This window comes from Lutra lutra, chromosome 17 (assembly GCF_902655055.1).
Source record: "Lutra lutra chromosome 17, mLutLut1.2, whole genome shotgun sequence".
In the NCBI taxonomy this organism is placed as follows: Eukaryota; Metazoa; Chordata; class Mammalia; order Carnivora; family Mustelidae; genus Lutra; species Lutra lutra.
Window position 1 is genome coordinate 53,960,235 of NC_062294.1, and position 19,828 is coordinate 53,980,062.

Genomic DNA, 19,828 nt, shown 5'->3' on the forward strand with positions numbered 1-19,828 from the left:
CGCAGCTCCTCCCGAGCCTCCTAAACCTTTCCCAACGCCCTCGGATTTACACCTCCCCCAGTTCCCCACTGTTTTCTCGCCTGTTTAAGTCGCTGTGCTAGCATCCCCTGCGCCCTCTTGTGTCTGTCTCCCCATCTTCTTCTTGCCTTGTTCCTGGTCCCACGACCATGCCTCTTCCGTCCCCCTATATCCGTTTTTCCGCGTCCATGTCCCTACATCCCTTCCGAGCACCCATGTGCTCTCCTGACCCCACCACTCCTGTGCCCCCTTCCCCCTCCGAGCCCATGCGCCTTGTCCACTCCACCCAGGTTCGTGTCCCCATGTTCCTCGTTCCCTATAGGTTCATGTGCTTATGTCCTCCCTGAACCCCCAGGTGTCCCCGTGTCCCAATCCCCCGTCCTCTTCATATCCACATTGCTCCCGCGTGCGTTCCTGTCCCCCGTGTCCTCACGGCCCCCAGAAAGGCACGCGGAGCCGCGGCGGTGAAAGCCGTTCCTTTATTCTGCCCCAGGCAGGCCGCGGTCACAAGCACACGGGGAATCCACTGAGGGCATCCGTGCTCTGCACGACCCTGTCCGCCAGCAGAAAGCAGAAGCCCGGCGGGAGGGGAGCAGAGGGCAGAAGACTGGGGGACGGTTTGTCCTGGGGCAGATGGCCGGGAGCGCCCCGGGGACTGGGGCTTGGATCCCCAAGGGTGCTCCTGCCGGGTCTGCGGGAGTCGGGAGCGGAGTTTGGTGAGGAGTCCCTGGGATGGCGGCTGGGAGTCTGCGGGGAGCGGGGGGGGTCCTCCGGGCAGTCTCCTCCACCCTCTTCCCGCTGTCCAGGTTACCCGCAAGAATAGAGAAGGGTAAAGCCAGCCACCCCGAAAAACAGGACCAAGAGAAGAAGACGTCGTTCTTCCACGCGTTCTTTACTGTGTAGCCTGTCAAAGCGATCAGCAGCAGCAGGCCTGGGCCCCGCACCAGGGGAGCTCGGCGGGGGCGGGGAGGTGAGGGGCGCACCCAGGCCCCACCCAGAGTACGCCCATCCGGAGCCACGCCCCCTTCCCTCAGCCACGCCCCCCTCCTCTGGGTCTTTGGCCCCTGTCCCCACTCGCATCCCCGCGACCCCTGGGCCCCTGTCCCCTGCAACCCCCAGGCCCACCCTATGACTGTGGGCCCGCTGCCGTCTCACCGTAGAGGAAGAAGATGCCGCTCGTAGTCTGGCCCCGCGAGTCGCCCTCGTGGCACAGGATCCTCAGCCCCATCACCAAACCCACGATGCCGCCAACACCATGCAAGCACCCGTCACCGCCAGCATGGCTGGGGAGAGGGGCCGCCTCAGCCCCGCGCTGGCGCCTCCCCGGGCCAACGCCCCGACCCGCCGGTAAGGGGCTGGGAGCAGAGCTGACGGTTTGGATGGGGACTTGGAAGTTACTTCATGAGGGAAGTGGGTCCCAGGTTGGGGGATGGTGGTAGTCTCTGTCGCAGAGGAGCAGATGGGCCTGAGACAGGAGTGGAAGGGGTAAGGGTTTGGCGCCGCAGGATGTGTCCTGCTGTTGTGCCATCTGTGGTCTGTGCTGGGGACTGTCTGTTCAGTAGGGGACATCTGGGCGGGCCGGACCTCACTCCGGCAGGGGATGTTGGAGCAGGTGCCACCATTACACTCCTGCCACAAGCCACTGTGGCCCCCGGGGTAGCGGATCCAGTAGTTGGTGGTAGTGGAGAAAATCGTGAGGATTTTGGCCAAGAAGCCCAGAAAGGTGCCCCCGCTCTGGAGGCTCCGCTTCACCCCCATGACGGCGCGGCTGCTGCCGAGGGCCACACACGCAAGATTGGCCGACACTCCTCCCATCCCCAGACCCCTCTCCCGGGTCCTTCAAGTCCTTGAGATGCCCTCCCACATGTCCCTCCAAGTGTGATTGCACCCCAGCACCGCTGTCCGGGGATGCCTCCTTCCGGCCCTTCCCGAGACCTTCATGGCCTACTGCTCCTACTGGGGGCCTTAAGACCTTACCCCCAAGGAATCAGTGCTTAGAGACCTCCCTGTCTTTGGAAGATCTCCATGCCCCCAGGAATGTCCCTATAGTCTGTCCAGTGCCCTCCCCCCACCCCCCGCCCTGCCATGCACACACCCACCTAAGTGACTCACACTCAGCTCCCAGGGCTTCTTAGACACAGAGTCCAGAGGGTGGGGGAAGGGAGACCACGTCTCTGTGACACAGGAGGAGTTCTAAAATCCCCTCTCCCATCAGTCATTTAAAGAGATAAACCTCCCCCAACACACACACACACATACACACACACACACACACACACACACACACACACACACCCTAAGCAACTCTACTAGCAGAGAGACCGCTCAGAGTCAGAGTCTGGGGAGAGCCAAAAGGCCATGGCATAACAGACCATAGCCTTGTGAAAACTCTTCCCTTGATTCCATAAGCTCTGCAGGTCCCCATCTCTGTGACTGTGCCCTCTTAGGTTCCCATGCAAGCTCCCGCTCCTCTTCCTCCCTCCACTTCGTGCCTGTTGGCCTGGAGCCTCCATCCTGCCCCTTCTCACCAGAGGAGCAACCTCACTGGGTCTCTGTCCCAGAACCCCAACAACCACATCCCAACTGAGCTCAGCATCTTCCACCAAACCAGGGCTGACTCCACCATCCCACCCAGTTGGTTGTGCCAGACCCCTGGGCACTGTCCTTGCCCCCTCTGACCCATCAATCCACGAAGCCCCCGAATCCCTGTGTCTGGTTCCTTCTGCCCCCCTGCATCTGGCTCCTTCCATCTTTCCCATCTCACGCCCTGGTCCCAGTCGCACCCATTGGTTGCCAAGCTCCTCTCTCCCTTTGGGCCTCCCTCCATGCCCCAGAGGAATCTTGGCACCTGGAACTGGCGTTGACCCTCCCCAGCTCACAACCTTCTCCTAGCTTCCCACTGGCCTCAAGAGGGAGTCACTGTGACCGTTGGGGCTGTTGCTCCCACCTCCTTCTCCATCCCCTGAAAACTTCGAGCCTTTCCACACCTCCCCCTTTGCGTCCCTCTGTCTGGATGATCTTTCCTTGGCCCTCGAGAAGCCCCTGAACACCCTTCCCCCAGAAAGCTCCCCTCCACCCCACCCAACAGAGTCGGTCTTTCTCCCCATCATCCTGGGCTCTGCCTGCTGTCTCGCTTCCCCCACTGGACTTGCAGTCCCCCAGTGGCCAGGGCCTGGGGCAGCCTCTCATCAGCATCCCCCGTGAGACCAAGGATAAAGGATGAGCTCAGGAAAAGCCAGCTGAAGGAGTAAATGAATTAATGAAGGAAGCGAGAAGGGCCAGAGTGAAGACAAGGGTGACAAAATCACAGAGGGAGTGAGAAGGAAAAAGCACTAGAGTGGGAAAGACAAAGGAGAAAAGAGAAAAGACAGGGTCTCAAGGTAGAAACAGGGAGAAAGACAAGGACCAGAGAAGGGAGCCGACATGGGGCTGCGCCTGAGTCCACACCAGCCCCGGCTCCATGCCCATCTGTGCCCATCCGTGCATGGGGGCTGCCTGAGGGCACACAGGGGTTCTGACTCCTTCCTGGGCTCCTGGGGTCGCCCACCAGGGAGCTGCCCTACCCTCAGCTTATGTCTCGGCTGAATTAATCTCAGAATAACCAGATCTCAGCAACTTGTTGTTGAATGGACGAAGAAACAAACAGCGGGGTTGCGGGAGGGCTGGGGTAGGGGCTAGGAGGAGGGCTGTGGGTGCCTGCGGCTCCTGACGAGGTCTTCCCCGAACAGTGCTTCATCCTGCCCGGCTCACCTCTGGCTTACAAGGTCTCATAGGCAGACTGGGGGCCGCTACAGTGAGCACCCAGACTCAGGCTGCCTGCAGCGGGAAGCAAAGAGAGGTTAACATTAGCCCCCGCCCCGCTATCTCAGAGCCCCCAGCAGGCCTCTCCAGGTCCCGGAGCGGTAGTCACCTGTACAGAGACAGAGGACAGCTGAAACCCAGCCCAGGTAGAACGACCAGGAGAAGAAGGTCTGGATCTGAGGGTGTCGAGGCTGGTTCCACCGCTCGCTGGTGTAGACCGCCATGGCCACCACAGCAAAAATGGCTGGGGATGAAGATGAGAGAGGGCTCAGCCCCTCTGCGGGAACTCACCGGTCCCCAGAGCCCAAGTGCAGCCCAGAGCCTACCTGCAGCAAAAGCCATGATAGAGGAGGAGAGGGGCCCGTAGCCTCGAACGGACAGTGAGGGGATGTAGGACAAGATCAGGAAGATCACCGACACCAGCCCCGACAGCGCGGCCAGAATGCTGAGGCTCTGCGTGGCGCGGATGAAGCCTGCTCCGAGGTAAGACTTCAGTGCTTGCCCTTGGACAGCCCACCGCCCGCAACAGGAGACACCACTGTCCCTTACCTGGTACCTCACTGTGAGACTTCTCTGGCCAGAGCCCCGAGTGAGACGAGAAGGTGGGCCCCACGGCCACGAACCAGAAATCTGTGCTCAGAGCAATCAGGATGGTCACCAAGCCCAGGGAACCAGTGACGAGGGCCAAGGACCGACAGAGCTCCATCGAGGTGAGTCCTGGGTGTCCAGGTCCTGCGGATGAAGGGGCCAGTGATCTGGACTCTTGGGCCCTCTGAGCTCAAGAAAGAGAAGCCTTTAAGATTTTAAAACTAGGCCGTTTGGTTTCACACAGTTCCGGGTTGACGAGTCTTGCCCTATACCCCCCCTTCCCGGTTGCCTTGACAACTTTCTCCCCCCACAGAGGTTGGGTTCCCCTCACAGCATGTGGTGGGGAGGGTGTCACATCATCAGTGGTTTGGTGGTGGTTCAGAGCTTGCCTCTGCTTTAGGTTCTATACCTCCCACCCTTGGAACCCTCAACATCAGAGGAGACTTCCTGGAAGAGGTGTGAAAGAGGCTTGGGGGCCCCAGGGTGGGAGGTGGTAGATGAGACCAGGGTGTGAGTTAAACAGGGGGATGTGGCCAAAGGGGACAGTTGGTGGTTGTGTCATGCTCTCCTGTCAGTTCTGCAACCTTCCATTCTGGAAGAGAGAGGCCCCAACTCTAGTGTGTCCACGGAAGGAGGGGGGCTGGAGACTAGGGTGCTTGCAGCTGAAGGAAAAGAGGGCTGGAGGCCTGGACTCGGGTTCTGAGCAGGAGGCGGGCAGTCCTGGATCCGTGCCTGGAGCTTATCCCAAAGGCAACCGACAGTGGAGGATCACAATCCTGCAAGTCTGTGGAGAGCAAGACATGTCCACATCGTCCTCTGATAAGAGTTCACAGACAGCTCTGCCTTGAGCAGGGCCTCCAGTGTGGCGGGCTTCATCTCCAGGATCAGGGTGTCTCAGGGCCAGAGGTGGGCACACGGGACCGTCCCACCCTCCCAGCACTAGCCTCCTCTTCCCATCCCGGCAATAGGTCCTAGACAGAGCCTCGCCTCACCGATGAGCAGGAAGAAGGCGAAGGTATCGCAGCCCAGGTGGAAGGTGCAGGCTCATGTGACTTCCAAATCAGGGGAATGGCCTAGAAGAAGACCTCTGTCACAAAGATGACATGAGCCAGCAGTCCCACAGCAGCCAGTGAAGGGGAGACTCAGAGGGACTCAAGAGGCTGTGGCCTCTTCCGTTACTGGAGTCTCCAGTTTGCAGGCCCCCATCTCTCACCCAGACCCTCACCACCGAGGTAACTGGCCACTCCTGAGAATGTGCTCATGAATGCAGGCTCCCAGAAGCAGCAGGGGCACCAACGCAAAAATGGCGGTATGTGTAGCTCTAGTGGAGAGCAGCGGACAGGCTTCAGGAATCCCGGCCAAGGGAGTGTCAGAGCCCAGAGGTCACCTGCAATCTCTACCCCACCCTTAACTCCACCCCTGTCCTCCAACACAACCCCCTTCTTATCCCCAGACGTAATTCCAAACTCAGCCCCATTCCTAACCTCATCTCCAACCCAAACCCAGCCCTGTCCCTAACCCAGCTCTACCCACAAATTCAACCCCGTCCTGATTCCTAAACCAAACCCTGTTTTCATTGCCAAGACCGGCTCTAAACCCAGTCCCATCTCCAACCCCAAATACAACCCACTCCTTAACCCCAGATCCAACCTCTAATTTAACCCCATCCTCCAAACTAACCTGACCTCCATCTTCTTATTCACAAACTCAGCCCCAACCCCATGTCCAAATCCAAGTTCAGCCCCAAACTCAAACCCATCCTCATTCCGAGACTTAATGCTAACCTCGTTTGGAACTTCACGCCAGATAACACCTCCAGCGCCACCCCCACCTTCCTCGCACTCTGTCCCACCCTCTATAATTCCGACCTCAACCCTACTCATATTCATCTCAATCCCATCTGTTTCATCCCCCCTCACACACACACACACTGTAAAGAATGGACTATGGAGGCAGGCGGGGGGTGGGGGACAGGAGGAGGGGCAGAGCTGGTTAGGAGGCTGAGGCCATAAGCCAGGTAAGACAAGATGTGAGTCCTAACTGGGTGAGCAAGAAACCTGGACACAGTTTTAAGGTAGAGCCAATGCCGCTTGCTGGTGAATCAGATGTGGGACGCAGCAAAGCAGCTGCTGCTGACTCCAGGACTCTTAGCAGGGGCAGCTGGATGACCATGGGGCAAGATGGGGAGATATGGGAGGAGTTGGTGTGGGATGTGGGAGAGACCAGGACACCTGAGATTTGAGATGCCTCTTCTTTTCAAGTGGACACTGGAGATGACTCTGGAATTACCACATCATTATTATTGCTAGAATAAACTCCTATAAATATGATTCCTGGACTAAGCCTCAATAAATATGTCTCCTCAAGTAGGCCTCAATAAATTACCATTAGAGAAGGCCTCAATTGCCATTATTAGTAGAGGAAGCCTCTATAAATACAGAACTATTGTTATTTGTGAAGTCCCCAATAAATATTTCTAGGGAATAGGTCTCTGTTAATATGACAGTTTTAGCATAGGCTGTAATTAATATTCTTATTATGAGAATGGGCCTTGCTAAATAGTCTTATTAATTTATGGTGGATATTAGTAAATCTCCTAGCAGTTGGGCACAATTTAGTGAATGAAGTAATGAGTGAGTGAATGAGAAGGTCAAGGTCATGAACGGTATGTGAAAAGTCAGGACAGGGTGTGGATCAGGGTACGGTGAGGGTCTGGTGCTTCTAGGTGTGGGGCCCATCCAGGGAGGGGAGGGGCGGATGGGAATGCTGACTGGAGACGGTGTGAGCAGACAGGTGGTTTTTTCACAGACCTTTTCGTTTATCGTATTATCCCACTGATATTATGATTCATAAGAAACACATATTTGTTCTTTGTACTGTTCCTGGCATGAAGCTGCTGAAAGCCTTGGAATTTCATAGGTGATGAGGGCCTTGAAGGTGTATTTGCTACATTAATGGTTAATGAGGCAACTGGGGGCAGGGGGGTGGTGGCAGAGCACTGGAGGGTAAGGGCAGGTTGCTGGGGGAACCAGCCAAGTGTCTGGAGGGTTGGAACTTTCAGTCCTAGCCCCCAACCTGGGTAGGGAGGGGCTGAAGACTGAGTAATCACCAGTGGCCAATGGTGCACTCAGGATGCCTGTGTAATGAAGCCACCATGAAAACCCAAAAAGACTGGGTTCAGAGAACTTCCAAATTGGTGAATATGTGCATAATAGAGAGAGTGGCCCCCTGAAAAGGGCACAGAAGCCCCTTGCCCCTTTCCTACACCTTGCCCTGTGGGTCCCTTCCATCTGGCTGTTCCTGAGTTATATCCTTTTACAGTAAACGGGTGATCTAGTAAGTGGAATCTTCCTTCGAGTTCTGTGAGCCGCTCTAGCAAATTATTCAAACCCAAAGAGTGAGTCATGGAAACCTCCACGCTACTGCTGGTTGACCAGAAGCCCAGGTGACAAGCTGCACTTGTGAGGGCATCTGAGGTGGGGGTGGGAGGCAGTCTTTAGGACTGAGTCCTTCACTTGTGGGATCTGACAATACCTCCTTATAGAGAGCATAAGAATTGAGCTGCTTGGTGATGTGGAATTAAAAAAAAAATCCAGAATTGGACCTACACATCTGTTTCCTAGAAGTCGTAGTTAACCCCTGGGTGGGGACTGTGTGGTTCATGTCTGTCCCCATCCCTACAGAGACTGAGCAGGTTGGCCTGCAGTCATCCAGACACCCCCACCCTGTTCACCACTCACACCTGTTTCTCATCACCCCAACCCCTCAAGGACCACACCTTAGTAGTTTCACATCAGTTTTATTAGACTCTCAAAAAGTCACTCTAATGGAGATCCCATTTCTCTAACACCCCCCCCCTTCATGGGCTGGGCCTTGGGTCTTCTCAACTGCCTCCCACCAGGCCCCATTCTTCCTCCTTCCCCCTCGGGACACAGGAGTCAGAGGCCTCCGCCCAGAGTCCACAATTGAGCCCCCTCCTGCCCAAAGGAACCAGGACTTCAGGCCTCTAGACCCTCCCCCTCCTTTTCTGTGGCCCCATTTAACCTCCAGATGAAGTTGGGGGTACATTGGGTTCAGTGGGGAGCAGACAGGCGCCGACATTCATGCATCCGGTAGGCACACATGTAGAAAATCCCTGCGTGAGAAAAGATCCCATTTGGCTCCCCCAAATCCTCCTAACCTGGGCTCACAGCCCAAGACCCCAAAACAGCACTCCCTTTCTCCCTGGGTGTCTGTAGCATCTCGATTCTGTCTCCTGGCTCAGTGCTGGGGGGCCCATGTGGGACACCCCATCATCTGGCCCTCTGAAGTGCTGCCCACTCTGCCACAGACACTGACCTTCCCACCCCCAAACCCTCATACCTGCGAAGAAGGCCATGAGCAAGGCCACCCAGGCCAGGATGTAAGACCAGGAAAAGCGCCAGTCCCCAAATCGGCGACCAAGGAAGCTGACAGTGACTCCAGTGTAAATGGCCAAGGCCAACAGGACAAAAAAGGCTAGGAGAGAGGATGGGGGGAGGTGGGTGGGAAAAGGGGTAGGGGTGGGGTTTGCAGATGGGGTGGGAGTTAGATTGAGGAAGGGGAAAGGCTGGGGAGGGGTGGGAAGGGAAAAGGGGGAGGGTGCCCGGGGAGTAGGGTTGGGGTGGGGATGGGACGGGGCTGTGCTGTGTAATAAAGAATTTGACCGGGACTGGTTTTGGGCTCTGGTTCCTGGGACGGAGACGCTAAATCCCTGAAATTTCCCAAGTGATAGGAGCGTCTTTGTTACTGTTGATTTTGTTGTTTTTGTTGATGAGCTGAGATGACAATAGGTAGGACCTGGTCCACAGAAGGACCAGCCACAGGGACAGAGCAGCCACCAGGGGCTGTGAGCCACTTGGTATCGGACCACCTTCTGGGGAAGGAAGCTAGAGACTAAGTTCAGGCACAGGGTCAACGACACAATAGGGCCTTGGTAATGAAACTCCAGCAGGAACTCCAGATGCCCAAGTGTGTCAGAGTTTCCTGGCTGGTGAGGCGCTCCGTGGGACACCGTGGGGGAAGGGTGCAGAAGCTCAGCCTTCAAGACCCTCTCAGGCTTCACCCCGTGCTTCTCTCAATTTAGCTGGTGCTGAGGTGTAGCCTTTATAATAAATCTGTAATTATAAGTGTAGTGCTTTCTGGAGTTTGGTGACTTCTGGCAAATCTTTGAACGTGACTGGGTTCTGGGGACCCCCGAACCCGCAGCCAGTGGGTCAAAAGTGCAGATGACCTGAGGACCCCTCTTGCAACTGAAGTAGGGGCAGCCTTGTTAGGAATCGCACCCTTAAACCTGGCGGTGGGGGGAGGGGGGAGGTTAGTGCCCGCACCGGGCGACCGGACAGCAACTGATACGAGAGGCTGGCATTAGGCTTTAGAACCAGTCTTGGAGTTGGGGTTGGGGTTGGGGTTGGGGGAGACTAGGTTGGCCATGGAGCTGAGAATGAGGAATGGGGCTGGGGATGGAAATGGACAGGGAAGCTGGGGGTGGGAGTGGGGAGATGGGGAAGTTGGGTCCACTCACTGGAGGCGAAAAACATGATGCCGGCAGAGAAGGGCCGGGAGAGGCGGGTGAAGGCGGGTTGCTGAGTGAAGGCCAGGATGCCCATGATGATGCCCGAGGTGGCGCACAGGGAGGACAGGATCATGAAGGCCCGGGTAGCATTCCAATAAGCTGTGGTAGCACCGATCGGTCACTCCCGCGCCTCCCCCCCGCCCAGGAGGCCTCCCTCTCCGTCCCTGACCCAGCTCCTCCTTCACCTCTGCAAACAGTCACTCTCTTCACCTGGCAAAATCCTAATCATCTTCCACAGCCCAGCTCCCAAATCCCCTCTTGGAAGGACCCTTTCACCCCTCAGGTATCATCCTAACCCCCCCCCCGCCCCCGCTCCTGTCTGTGGCTCTTGGGGCTGTGGCTCTTGGCTCGTTCCCCCTTCCAGTCCGATTGCTCCCTGAGGCTAGGATTCTACCTCGGGAATACTCCCAGCACAAGACTGGTTTGCAAATGGGCCTGGAGAAATATTCGTCGGATGGATGGATGGATGAATGAGTAATGAATCCGTGTTGATTCCCCGCTATCTGCCTGCCACTGACTTCCTGTCCTCTCTCCCATCGCTCGCTTTCATTTCCTGGATAACCACTTGCCCATACTTGAAAATGACCTATTTATTTATTTTTAACTTGTTTATATCTGTCTTTCCCTGCTGATCGCCCAGTTCTCTGAGGACAAAGGTCTTGCTTCCTCATTCACTTCCTCATGCACGGGTGCCTGGCACATAGTGGGGGCTCAGGGCACGTGCTGAGTGAATGAACGTGGAGCCCGGAGAATCATTTGTCTCTTGTGCTTGGCACTGAGCTGACCCTTTAGGACATGCTCTGGGAATAATCGTTATGATTTCATCCTCCGTTTAGCAGCTACCAAATACGTGTCAGACATGCATTCCTTGAATGAGCCTGTTCATTCCTTCCAAGAGCCCTATGCTGTACGTACTATTTTTAATCCCCGTTTTTCAGGTGAAGAAACTAAAGCTCAGAGAGGTAAAGTGACTTATCCAGGGTGCCCTAATTGGCAGTGGGACTGGCGTTGACACCCAAGCATCAAAGCCCTTGTTCTGATCTGCTTGGCCATACTGGCTCTTGGAGGAGTCAGGATACCTGTGACCCTGGGACAGAGCCTGGATCCTGCCCCCGAAAAACAAAAAGTCTGGATCTTTGCAAAATGCATTCTTTCGCCTTGTGTAAATGTCAGTGAGAAAAAAAATTGCTGGCTGTTTCTCTGTGGATGTTGTCATGGGTTGAACCATGTCTCTCCCCGCAACCCCCAAACCCCCAAATTCGTATGTGGAAGGAAGCTGCAATCCCCAGAGTAGGACCTTATTTGGAAATAGGCTCATTGCCAATGTATTTAAGGTCTCACTGTAGTAGAGTGGATTCCTAATCCTAACTGACAAGTATCCTCACAAAATGGGGAAAGCTGGAGAAAGACAGACATGCGGGAGGGTAGGGAGCACCATATGAAAATGAGACAGAGATCAGGATGACACACTGACATGCTAATAAGTGCCAAAAAATGCCGGACAGCCTCTGCCAGAAGCCGGTAGAGAGAGGCAGGCAACAGATCCTCCCTCATGGCCTCGGAAGGAACCAACTCTGCTGACCTCAGTTATCAGACCCCCAGTCTCCAGAGCTGTAAGATGGTACGTTTCTGTTGTTTGAGTCACTCAGTCCATGGTCCTTTGTCACGGCAGCCCCAGGAAACTACGGAGGTCTCTGGGTATTTAAAAGGCTGGAAGACTTACGGGACATGTTTTTGCCTACGTCCTCCCCGTGGTCCCGCTGAGGTAAGAGTACAAAATGCAAACGTCTCTGAGGCTTGTCTCCAGCTGCAAAAAGAGCTTATTTGTCCCCCAGCAGGCTGAGGTGGGGGCTGCGGCGAACAGGGCACGTGTGTCCCATGCCAGGTGACCCAATACTGCCTCTGAGCTCCATCTTCAGAGAAAACTCTCCCTGTTCAAGTCACGGTGTGCCACCTGTCTCCTGAGGGCCCCTGACTGGTAGACCACCTTCAAAGGAGGCAAAACTGGATTTTTCAAAGACGGCCGCAAGTCCAGATCTTTCTGGCGACATCAGAAACTTTATAAAACACTATACACACGTGTCTGTGGCTGGAGTTGGCCCCGGCGAGTTCACATATGCCTGCTCTGGGTCTGGTGAGCCAGTTACAGTTGACCTGCCCCGGGAGCCAGCTGCGTGGACAGATACCCAGCAATCTATCAGGGTGAGGATTTTGGCTTCAAGGTCAAATGGACTTGCAGACCTGCATCCCGCCTTCCTCTCCCCCATCCCCAACAGAGAGAAGATAGACTGGGATGTGGGTATCCTCGGGGCATTCCCAGGCTGAAGCGGGAGAAATGGTGGAAGTGTGACGAATGAGACCTCCGGGAATGAAAGGGATGCATGAAGTCAGGAGGCCGACCGAACCCAGGAGCTGGTGGCTGGGGTAGGTCTTTCCACTGCCTCCTGCCTCGGTTTACCCCTCCTGCACACGGGCATCCTGTTTCCTCTCCCAGACAGGTTCAGTGAGATGGGGCGGTTGAAATCTGCCCTAAGGGCTCTGGAGGATTGGCTCCTCCTCCCAAAACCCCCTGGAGAGAATGTTTGGCTTTTTGAGGGCAAGGCTCATTTTTTTTTGTTTTTTGTTTTTTGTTTTAAGATTTTATTCATTTATTTGACAGAGACAGAGACAGCGAGAGAGGGAACACAAGCAGGGGGAGTGGGAGAGGGAGAAGCAGGCTTCCCACTGAGCAGGGATCCCAATGCGGGGCTCCATCCCAGGATCCTGGGATCATGACCTGAGCGGAAGGCAGACGCTCAAGAACAGAGCCCCCCAGGCGCCCCGAGTCTCTTATTTTATACACACACACAGTGGTACCACCCTCAGTGTTGTTGGGAGACCAAAGGGCATTAATCCACATCAAGCACTTAGAATAGCATGTAGGACTCAATGACTTTCAATTAATGCCAGTCATCATCATTATTATTATTATTACTACTACTATTTGGTACATAGAAAATATGTGACATTATATATTCTTAATTTATTAATATATAATACACCTTATATATTCTTAATTTATTATTATATAATGTATATTGTGTATTAATTTATTATTATATAGTGCATATTATATATTATGTAATATAAAATATATGTAAGTATCTCTCCATATATATGATGTATGTACATATGTGTATGTATATGCATATGGAGAGCATACATAGAGATATAGCGTATATTATATATTATCTTATATATATAATATGTTATTATAATGTAGCTTGCAAGAACTGTATGTTGGAAGAGCTATTTTTCCCCATTTTTACAACATATAATGTGCACATACACACATATATATATATAGACATACAGACATATATATATATATATATTACAAAGCCTGGTGCACAGTAGCTATTAAAAACTACCAACCGGAATTTAGCAAATTTAGGGTCCGTATTGCTTCTGTATCCCACAGTATGCAACCCGGTTCCTGATACATCGTGGATATTTAGGAAACGCTATTCTGACAGCCCCGGTCCCCGCGGCTGCTCCACCGAGTCCGTGCCCGGAAATGTCACCTGTCTACTTAACCTCTAGTACATTTCATAATTGCACCAGAAAAAATTCCTGAAATCCCAGTTCTGTCCCTTTTGTGCTAAGCAATCTCTGGCTGGTCCCTTTCCCTCTCTGAGCCACAGAGTTCCCCACCGGCCAAACAGGTGGCGAGGGTGTGCCCCGACAGGGTGGGGGGTGGCTCTGAGCCCAGCCCCAGCCCAGCCCCTGCCCCGGAGCCTTACCGATGCTCTCTGTCTGCAGGTAGCACTTGTTCCCCAGGCAATATCGCCACAGGCCCTGGTGGGCGAAGGACCCCGACAGCCGGTACTGCATCCAGTGGTCTGTGGCTGTGGCCACCACCAGGAGGATGGTCCCCACCCAGGCACAGAAGAGGCCGCCACCCATGAAGCTGTACATGGTGATCTGTGGAGACGGGGAGAGGTGGGGTCAGGAGCTGGACTCCCGGTAGAGGGAGGAGGAGTTGGGGACCTAGACTCCTGGATCCCAGATGAGGAGGTGGCTAATGGCTGGGACACCAGGTCCCTGGGAGAGGAAGGAGCTGGGGGCCTGGGCCCCTGGCTCCTGGATGGGGAGGAGGCTGGAGGCCTGGGCTCTTGGGTCCTAAGTGAGGAGGGAGCTAGGGGCTGGGACACCAGCAGGCCCCTGGGGGAGGAAGGAGCTAGAGCATGAACCCCTAGGTCTTGGTGGAGGAGGGAGCCTAGAGGTCCAATGCCTGGTCCTTACCTGAGTGGCAGAGCCTATCACAAGCCCTCTGTCTGCCTCGGGCCTTCTGTGCAGACTGAGCCAAGCCAGGTTGCTGGCCTCTCTGCTCCCTGGGTCCCCCAAATCCCTTAAGCCTCCCCACACAATGGCCTTGTGACCCAGCAGCTTCCAGCAGGCAGAAGTGCAGTGGTGGCAGAGGCCCCAAATGGAATTTGCTGAAACAGGGATCCAGGCGCTCCCTCCCCGCAGCCCCCGGCCCCACTGGCCTCTCTCTGTGACCCTCCCAATGACCCCACCACCCTTTCACAGGCCTTGCTCACAGCACCCACTGGGTTAGCCTGAGCTGCGTAAGCACACACAGAGACACAAGATATAGGGGCAGCCATCCATTTATTGTTCAACCAGGGGTGAGGGAGGCAGGGCAGCAGGTGTCTGGGTATGTTGGGCCAATGTTCTTTGCGGGTGGGTCACAGGGCATGTCACAATTGGGGCTGGGACCAGAAGAAGGATAGGACGGGGTTGGCTGGGGTCAAAGATGGGCTGGGTTTGGAGTCAAGTTTAGGAGGCAGTTAAGGATGTGGACTGGGTTGGCCTGAGGTAGTAGAGAAGGAGGGTGCAGAGCTGGGACTGAGGGTGGAGATGGGGATGGAAATGGGAATGAGTGGGGTTGGGGATATGGTATTGAGAGTGGGGATGGGACTGGGGTTACAGAGGCAGGGGGGATGGGGTTGGGGCTGTCACTGTAGTTGGGGTGGTGCTGGGAATGGGGAGAGGCATGGCTTTGGGTAGAGATGAGGCTCAGGGCTTTTGCTGGTGTGGGATCCCAAGTCAGCTCCAGTTTTCATGGGGTGACTCACAAGACCCACTCCTGAGGCTGTGGTTTTGGGAGAAGAAACATGGGAGGATGGTGTTTCTTGGGGGTATTTCTGCCATAGCTGAGGTCACCCTGGGCTCCAGGAAAACCCTCCTGGTGACCCTGGGGGGCCCTCTCAGGAGTCTGGGGAGCCGGACTTTCGGGGTCCTAGTACTCTGCCTCCCAGTCTTCTGCTGCAGCAGGCGGCGTGTCCTGGGGTGGCTCCTGACCTCGGGCTTCCTTCTTCCCATCCCGACCAGGCAGAGTTGGTGGTGATGTTGACATCGCCAGTGGAGTCTTGGGGCCAGCCCCAGACCCCCGTGGCCAGCCCCTCTCAGCCCTTCCAGGTTGCCATCGCTGCTGGACCTGGCCCCGGCCTGGCCTGCGCTGGACGCCCCAGCCCCCGCGTCCCCTGGGTGGCCTTGTGGCCATGCCTGGCTGGGTGTAGCCTGCCTGGGAGTTACAGGGGCAGGAAGGCAAGCACTGTTGAAGGGTGTAGGCCCCCAGCAGGGCACTGTGCAGGAGGTAGGAGAGGGCATCCAGACGGATGGGGACAGTGACAGAGGCCAAGCTCTCAGGGAGCCCCAGGTGGACTGGATCTGGGGTGCCCAGGGGGAAAGGTGGCAAGGCTGGGAAAGGTGCAGGGGGGCACGGCTCAGTCCCGGGTGATGGCGGGGACAGGTTGTTCCTGGAACGACAAGAGTACAGGTCAGTAGTTCTCACCATCTCTCTCCGGCCTTCCTACTGTGATCCAGCCCTTCTCCTGGGAGCCCATTCAGCTCAGTGTCCACCTCTGATTCCCGTGCCTGCTTCTCTCTATCTCTCTCTTTCGCTCAGTCTCTCAATCTTTCTCTCATCTGTTTTTTCCATCTCTCTTTACAGAGAGACAGACAGCTCATCCAGGACGTCAGAATCCAACAGAATGAAATTCCAGCTGCAGGCTGCCGAGCTCAAGGTGTGTTTCCAGGCCAATCACTTTCCTGTGCTGAACCTTCATTTTTCACATCCAAAGATGGCTTTTGGTGGTACCGGAGGTGCATAGGCAAGGCCTAGGTCTGAAAATTATTATTCTCCAGCTCTAAGGCTGTTACTGACATCTCTGATTCTCCTGGCTCCTTCTTTAAATTTCTCCCTGTTCCTCCAATATCTGTTTCTAGCTGTGTCTCTATTTCTAAGTATCTTGTTCAGCTCTGTCAGTAAGATCGCTAAGATTCTGTTTCTAACTGATGATACGTGAGCCTTTTTTTTGTTGTTCTAATACTCTTTGGGTCAGTCCACTCTGCCTCTGATTTTCTCCGCCCCTTCCCTTGCTGGCCTCTGTCCTCCCCATGAGGAGGGTCTTGCGTCTCTCACCCTTCAGGCCCAGTCCCTTTCTCTTGCTGTTCCATCTTTACAAGGGTGTCTCAAGTCTCTTCTAGCACCTTCGTCACGATTTCTCCAGGGCCCAGGGAGGCGCGGAGGGGTCCGGAAGAAAGTGCCCGGGACTTTGTCCGAAGTGGGGCGTGGCCGGCGGAACGCGAGGAGCCCTGGGCAAGTACGCTCGGGTCACAGGATCTAACTCCTCAACCCCACATATCTTAGGCTGCAGCCCCCATCCCCTGAGACCAAGAAGTCTGGTCCCTGAGCGTCTTGCACGCTCAGACCTAGCAATCCGGACCCCCAGACCTCTGCTCCCTCAGACCTAGAAGTCAGAACCCCACCCCTTTCCTCTCTTTCCACCTGTATTTCTGGCCTTTCCCTCTGGGGGCCTGATGGTGTTCTTTAGGACTAAAGGGAAATCAGGGCATCTGGATGGTCTTCAGGACAGGGGGAGAAGTAGATGTGTTGGAGTCGAGGCAGACGCTTAACTCACCGAGCCACCCAGGCGCCCCTCTCTTGGAATACCTTTGTATTCTGTTTACAGAATTCCTATTTCTGTTTACAGAAAAGTTACAAAGTTAATACAGAGAGTTCTCATACAGTCCTCACCCAACTTCCCCCAACGTTATCTTCTTACATGGTTGCGGAAACTTTGTTGCAACTAAGAAACTAACATGACTATTAGCCAAATCCAGACTTTATTTGAAATTTACCAGTTTTCATTCTAAGGTCATCTATTTTCTGTTCCAGAAGCTGATGCAGGTTGCCATTTATCACCCAATCTCCTTTGTCTCCTCTGTTCGGCTGCAGCGTCTCAGTCTTTCCTGACTTTTTACAACCTTAACAATTTTGAGGAATGTTACTTATTTTATAAAGTAGAGGTCCATTTTAATTAATAATTCTAATTTTTTTGAGAATTCTAATTTATTTAATCCTCCCTTCACAGATGATCAGACTGTGCCTCAGAGAGTCTAAGTAAGTTTCTCAAGGTCAGAGAGCTAGGAAGTGGCAAAAGTGAAATTTGAACCTCAATTTTGCGCTCTTAATGGAGACTCAAGTAGGAGCCAGATTATGTAGGACATAATAGGCTGCAGTGAAGACTTTGGGGTTTGGGGGTGTTGGGGTTTTTTTTCTTTTTCTTTTTCTTTTTTTTTTTTTTTTTCATTTTGGAACACAGATGGCTTCAAACACTTGTAAGCTAAGGTGTGACATACTTTGACTTATGTTTGAGGAAAAGCACTGTGTCAGCAGTTTGGAGAACAGGCTCTGGTGGAAAGCAAGGGAGCATGCTGGTATCCTTCAGGCCAGGAGTGGTGGTGATGCCCAAGCAGGGGTGGGTAGGGGAGTGGGGATGGGAAGATATGAATGGATTTAGGATGTTTTTTGGAAGAACCATCAGAATTTGCTGCAGGGCTCCAGGGGGTGATTAATGAGGAATCAAGGATGATGCAAGGTCCCTGATGCCTGAGTGGCTCAGTTGGTTAAGCATCTGCCTCTGGCTCAGATGTTAATCCCAGGGTCCTGGGACTGAGTCCCACATGGGGCTCCTTGCTCAGCGGGGAGACTGCTTCTCCTATGCCTGCAGCGCCCCCTGCTCATGCTCTCTCTCTGCCAAATAAATAAATATATTTTTTTAAAGGATAATGCAGAGTTTTTGGCCAGAGCAGTGTCTTTGAACATGATTTTTTTTTTTAACAGAACTTCACAACATCCCTCTTTAAGGATGGGAAAGCCCAGATTCCCACGACCTTCCATTTACTGAGTTCTCTGGAATCCACGACCTGTGCTGGGTGACGCTGGTGACTCAGAGATGTCACCTGCCTTCTAAGGAGTCTGTCTTGAGGGTTGGGGGTCAGACACAGAGATGTAGGGTAACATTCCCAGGTGATGAGAGCTTGCAAACAGGAACAGGAGGCGAGCAATGAGTGATGCTCCTGAGGGTAAAGGGGTAAGGTTGGGGGCCAGGAAAACATTGCTGCGCAGGCGGGGGGCTTCTTTGGGGGTTTTGTTGTTTTGTTTTTAGGAAAGGTGGCCTTTGGTCTAGGTCTAGAGTGAGTGGGTATTTGATGTAGAAGAAATGGTGTGAGCAAAGGCCAAGTGGCTGGGATTGAAAGGTTTTTGTTGTTGTTGTTTAAGATTTTATTTCTTTGTCGGACAAAGAGAGCACCAGCAGGCAGAGAGGCAGGCAGAGGGAAAGGGAGAAGCAGGCTCCCGGCTGAGTAGAAAGCCCCACGCCGGGATCGATCCTACGACCCTGAGATCATGACCTGAGCTGAAGGAAGACGCTTAACCGACTGAGCGACCCAGGCGTTCCTGGAATGGGAAGATTTTTATCACAAAGCAGGGGCTTTCCTTTCCGGGCGAGTGTGATTAAGCTTCGGGTCTCATCCATCCGTTCCGTTCTATCCCGAAGAGGCAGGACTATTTTGTTCAGACGGGTCTCCAAAATGGGGTTCGAATCCCCGCTCCGCCACGGACGAGCGCGGGACCTAAGGCAAGCTGCCTAAGCTTTTCGAGTTCCCGCTTCGCCACTTGGCGCTTCCTGCTCGACTGCCGCAGAACGGAACTGCTTCCCGTTCTGCTCTGTTTTCTCCTACTTCTCTCGTCAGGGTCCGAGCGTCAATTTACCAAGGACCCGGCGCTTTAAGGCCCTCCGCCCGCACTAGAGAGCGGAGACGGGCTCTTGGGTCTCCAAGGGAAGGTCCTTTATGCGTCTTCCAAACTGGACAGGCACCTTCTGAACGCGACCAATCAACCCCTGAGTCGCGCGCAGCGAAACTTCCGATTCGCTGGGGAACGCAGCCGCTCTTCGTTGGAGCTCCGCCCACTCCGTATTACGTAACGCAGCGCAAGATAGTCATCCTTGGCTCCGATTGGCGAGTGAGCTCGCGCTGCTTTCGAGTCCCCGCCCCGCTGCCGTCATATCGGCGAGCCAGGCCTCTCGCTCTTTGATTGGGTATATTTCTGAGCGCTCACTCGCTCTCGCTCTGTGATTGGTTGTGGTCTCTCCGGCCCTTCTCCGGGCCTTCTTGCTCCTGCGTCCTGCGTCGTCGGATGCCATTGTCACTGTTGTGTGGCGTCCGCGGTGTGCCGGGGCGGGGGGCGGTGGGGGTGGTGGTGGTGGAGATCCTCCCCAGGCCTGGAGATGCCGAATGAAACTTGGAGGGGGGGATCCTAGCCAGGGGTCTTCTTGGCCCACGAGGGAGCCCACTGCCTCGTCCCCACCCCACCTTAGGATCCCCTTCCTTTCACGTCCTCCACGGGCCTCGGGCAAAGTCCCAAGACTGGACCTTCAGGGCCTCCATTCATTCCCTTAAGTCCCCATTTCCATCCCCTCCAGGGGACCCTGGGAT

At 54.5% G+C, this 19,828-nt stretch overlaps 4 protein-coding genes and 1 long non-coding RNA gene across 5 annotated transcripts; 1 reads left to right on the plus strand and 4 right to left on the minus strand.

Annotated features, from left to right (window-relative positions):
• Positions 1-484: 484 nt before the first annotated feature.
• Positions 485-3,511, minus strand: CLDND2 (claudin domain containing 2). Its single transcript, XM_047712309.1, is given in 5 exon segments — positions 485-599; positions 833-949; positions 1,174-1,266; positions 1,269-1,301; positions 1,608-3,511. Coding segments are annotated over 5 exon segments (546 nt in total). The 5' UTR covers positions 1,834-3,511; the 3' UTR covers positions 485-522.
• Positions 1,149-6,356, plus strand: LOC125089840 (uncharacterized). The gene is made up of 4 exons (XR_007124075.1): positions 1,149-1,365; positions 3,890-4,302; positions 4,401-4,529; positions 5,376-6,356. It is a non-coding gene; the product is annotated as an uncharacterized LOC125089840 (long non-coding RNA).
• Positions 3,625-4,651, minus strand: NKG7 (natural killer cell granule protein 7). The gene is made up of 4 exons (XM_047712307.1): positions 4,369-4,651; positions 4,146-4,292; positions 3,929-4,063; positions 3,625-3,834 (listed from the first exon to the last, which is right to left on the minus strand). The coding sequence occupies exons 1-4, from the start codon at positions 4,523-4,525 to the stop codon at positions 3,776-3,778; spliced, it is 498 nt and encodes a 165-aa protein (XP_047568263.1). The 5' UTR covers positions 4,526-4,651; the 3' UTR covers positions 3,625-3,775.
• A 2,067-nt stretch (positions 6,357-8,423) lies between the features above and the next one.
• LIM2 (lens intrinsic membrane protein 2) lies at positions 8,424-16,059 on the minus strand. Its single transcript, XM_047712308.1, has 5 exons — positions 16,003-16,059; positions 13,783-13,981; positions 9,950-10,099; positions 8,770-8,904; positions 8,424-8,542 (listed from the first exon to the last, which is right to left on the minus strand). Exons 2-5 carry the CDS (start codon positions 13,955-13,957, stop codon positions 8,481-8,483), a joined length of 522 nt encoding a protein of 173 aa, XP_047568264.1. The 5' UTR covers positions 13,958-13,981; positions 16,003-16,059; the 3' UTR covers positions 8,424-8,480.
• On the minus strand, positions 15,285-16,542 carry C17H19orf84 (chromosome 17 C19orf84 homolog). The gene is made up of 2 exons (XM_047712306.1): positions 16,470-16,542; positions 15,285-15,804 (listed from the first exon to the last, which is right to left on the minus strand). Exons 1-2 carry the CDS (start codon positions 16,502-16,504, stop codon positions 15,285-15,287), a joined length of 555 nt encoding a protein of 184 aa, XP_047568262.1. The 5' UTR covers positions 16,505-16,542.
• Positions 16,543-19,828: the final 3,286 nt, after the last annotated feature.

What these genes read in the sequence shown, in the direction of transcription:
- NKG7 (XM_047712307.1), bottom strand. Translation starts at nt 4,525, where the DNA reads ATGGAGCTCTGTCGGTCCTTGGCCCTCGTCACTGGTTCCCTGGGCTTG. An exon ending in GTCTCACAGTGAGGTACCAG is followed by an intron (nt 4,293 to 4,368) that starts GTAAGGGACAGT and finishes ACCTCGGAGCAG; the next exon opens with GCTTCATCCGCGCCACGCAG. An exon ending in TATCATGGCTTTTGCTGCAG is followed by an intron (nt 4,064 to 4,145) that starts GTAGGCTCTGGG and finishes CTTCATCCCCAG; the next exon opens with CCATTTTTGCTGTGGTGGCC.
- LIM2 (XM_047712308.1), bottom strand. Translation starts at nt 13,957, where the DNA reads ATGTACAGCTTCATGGGTGGCGGCCTCTTCTGTGCCTGGGTGGGGACC. An exon ending in CCTGCAGACAGAGAGCATCG is followed by an intron (nt 10,100 to 13,782) that starts GTAAGGCTCCGG and finishes GTGCTACCACAG; the next exon opens with CTTATTGGAATGCTACCCGG. An exon ending in GCTCATGGCCTTCTTCGCAG is followed by an intron (nt 8,543 to 8,769) that starts GTATGAGGGTTT and finishes TTTCTCACGCAG; the next exon opens with GGATTTTCTACATGTGTGCC.
- C17H19orf84 (XM_047712306.1), bottom strand. Translation starts at nt 16,504, where the DNA reads ATGGAACAGCAAGAGAAAGGGACTGGGCCTGAAGG. An exon ending in AAAGGGACTGGGCCTGAAGG is followed by an intron (nt 15,805 to 16,469) that starts GTGAGAGACGCA and finishes TTGTCGTTCCAG; the next exon opens with GAACAACCTGTCCCCGCCAT.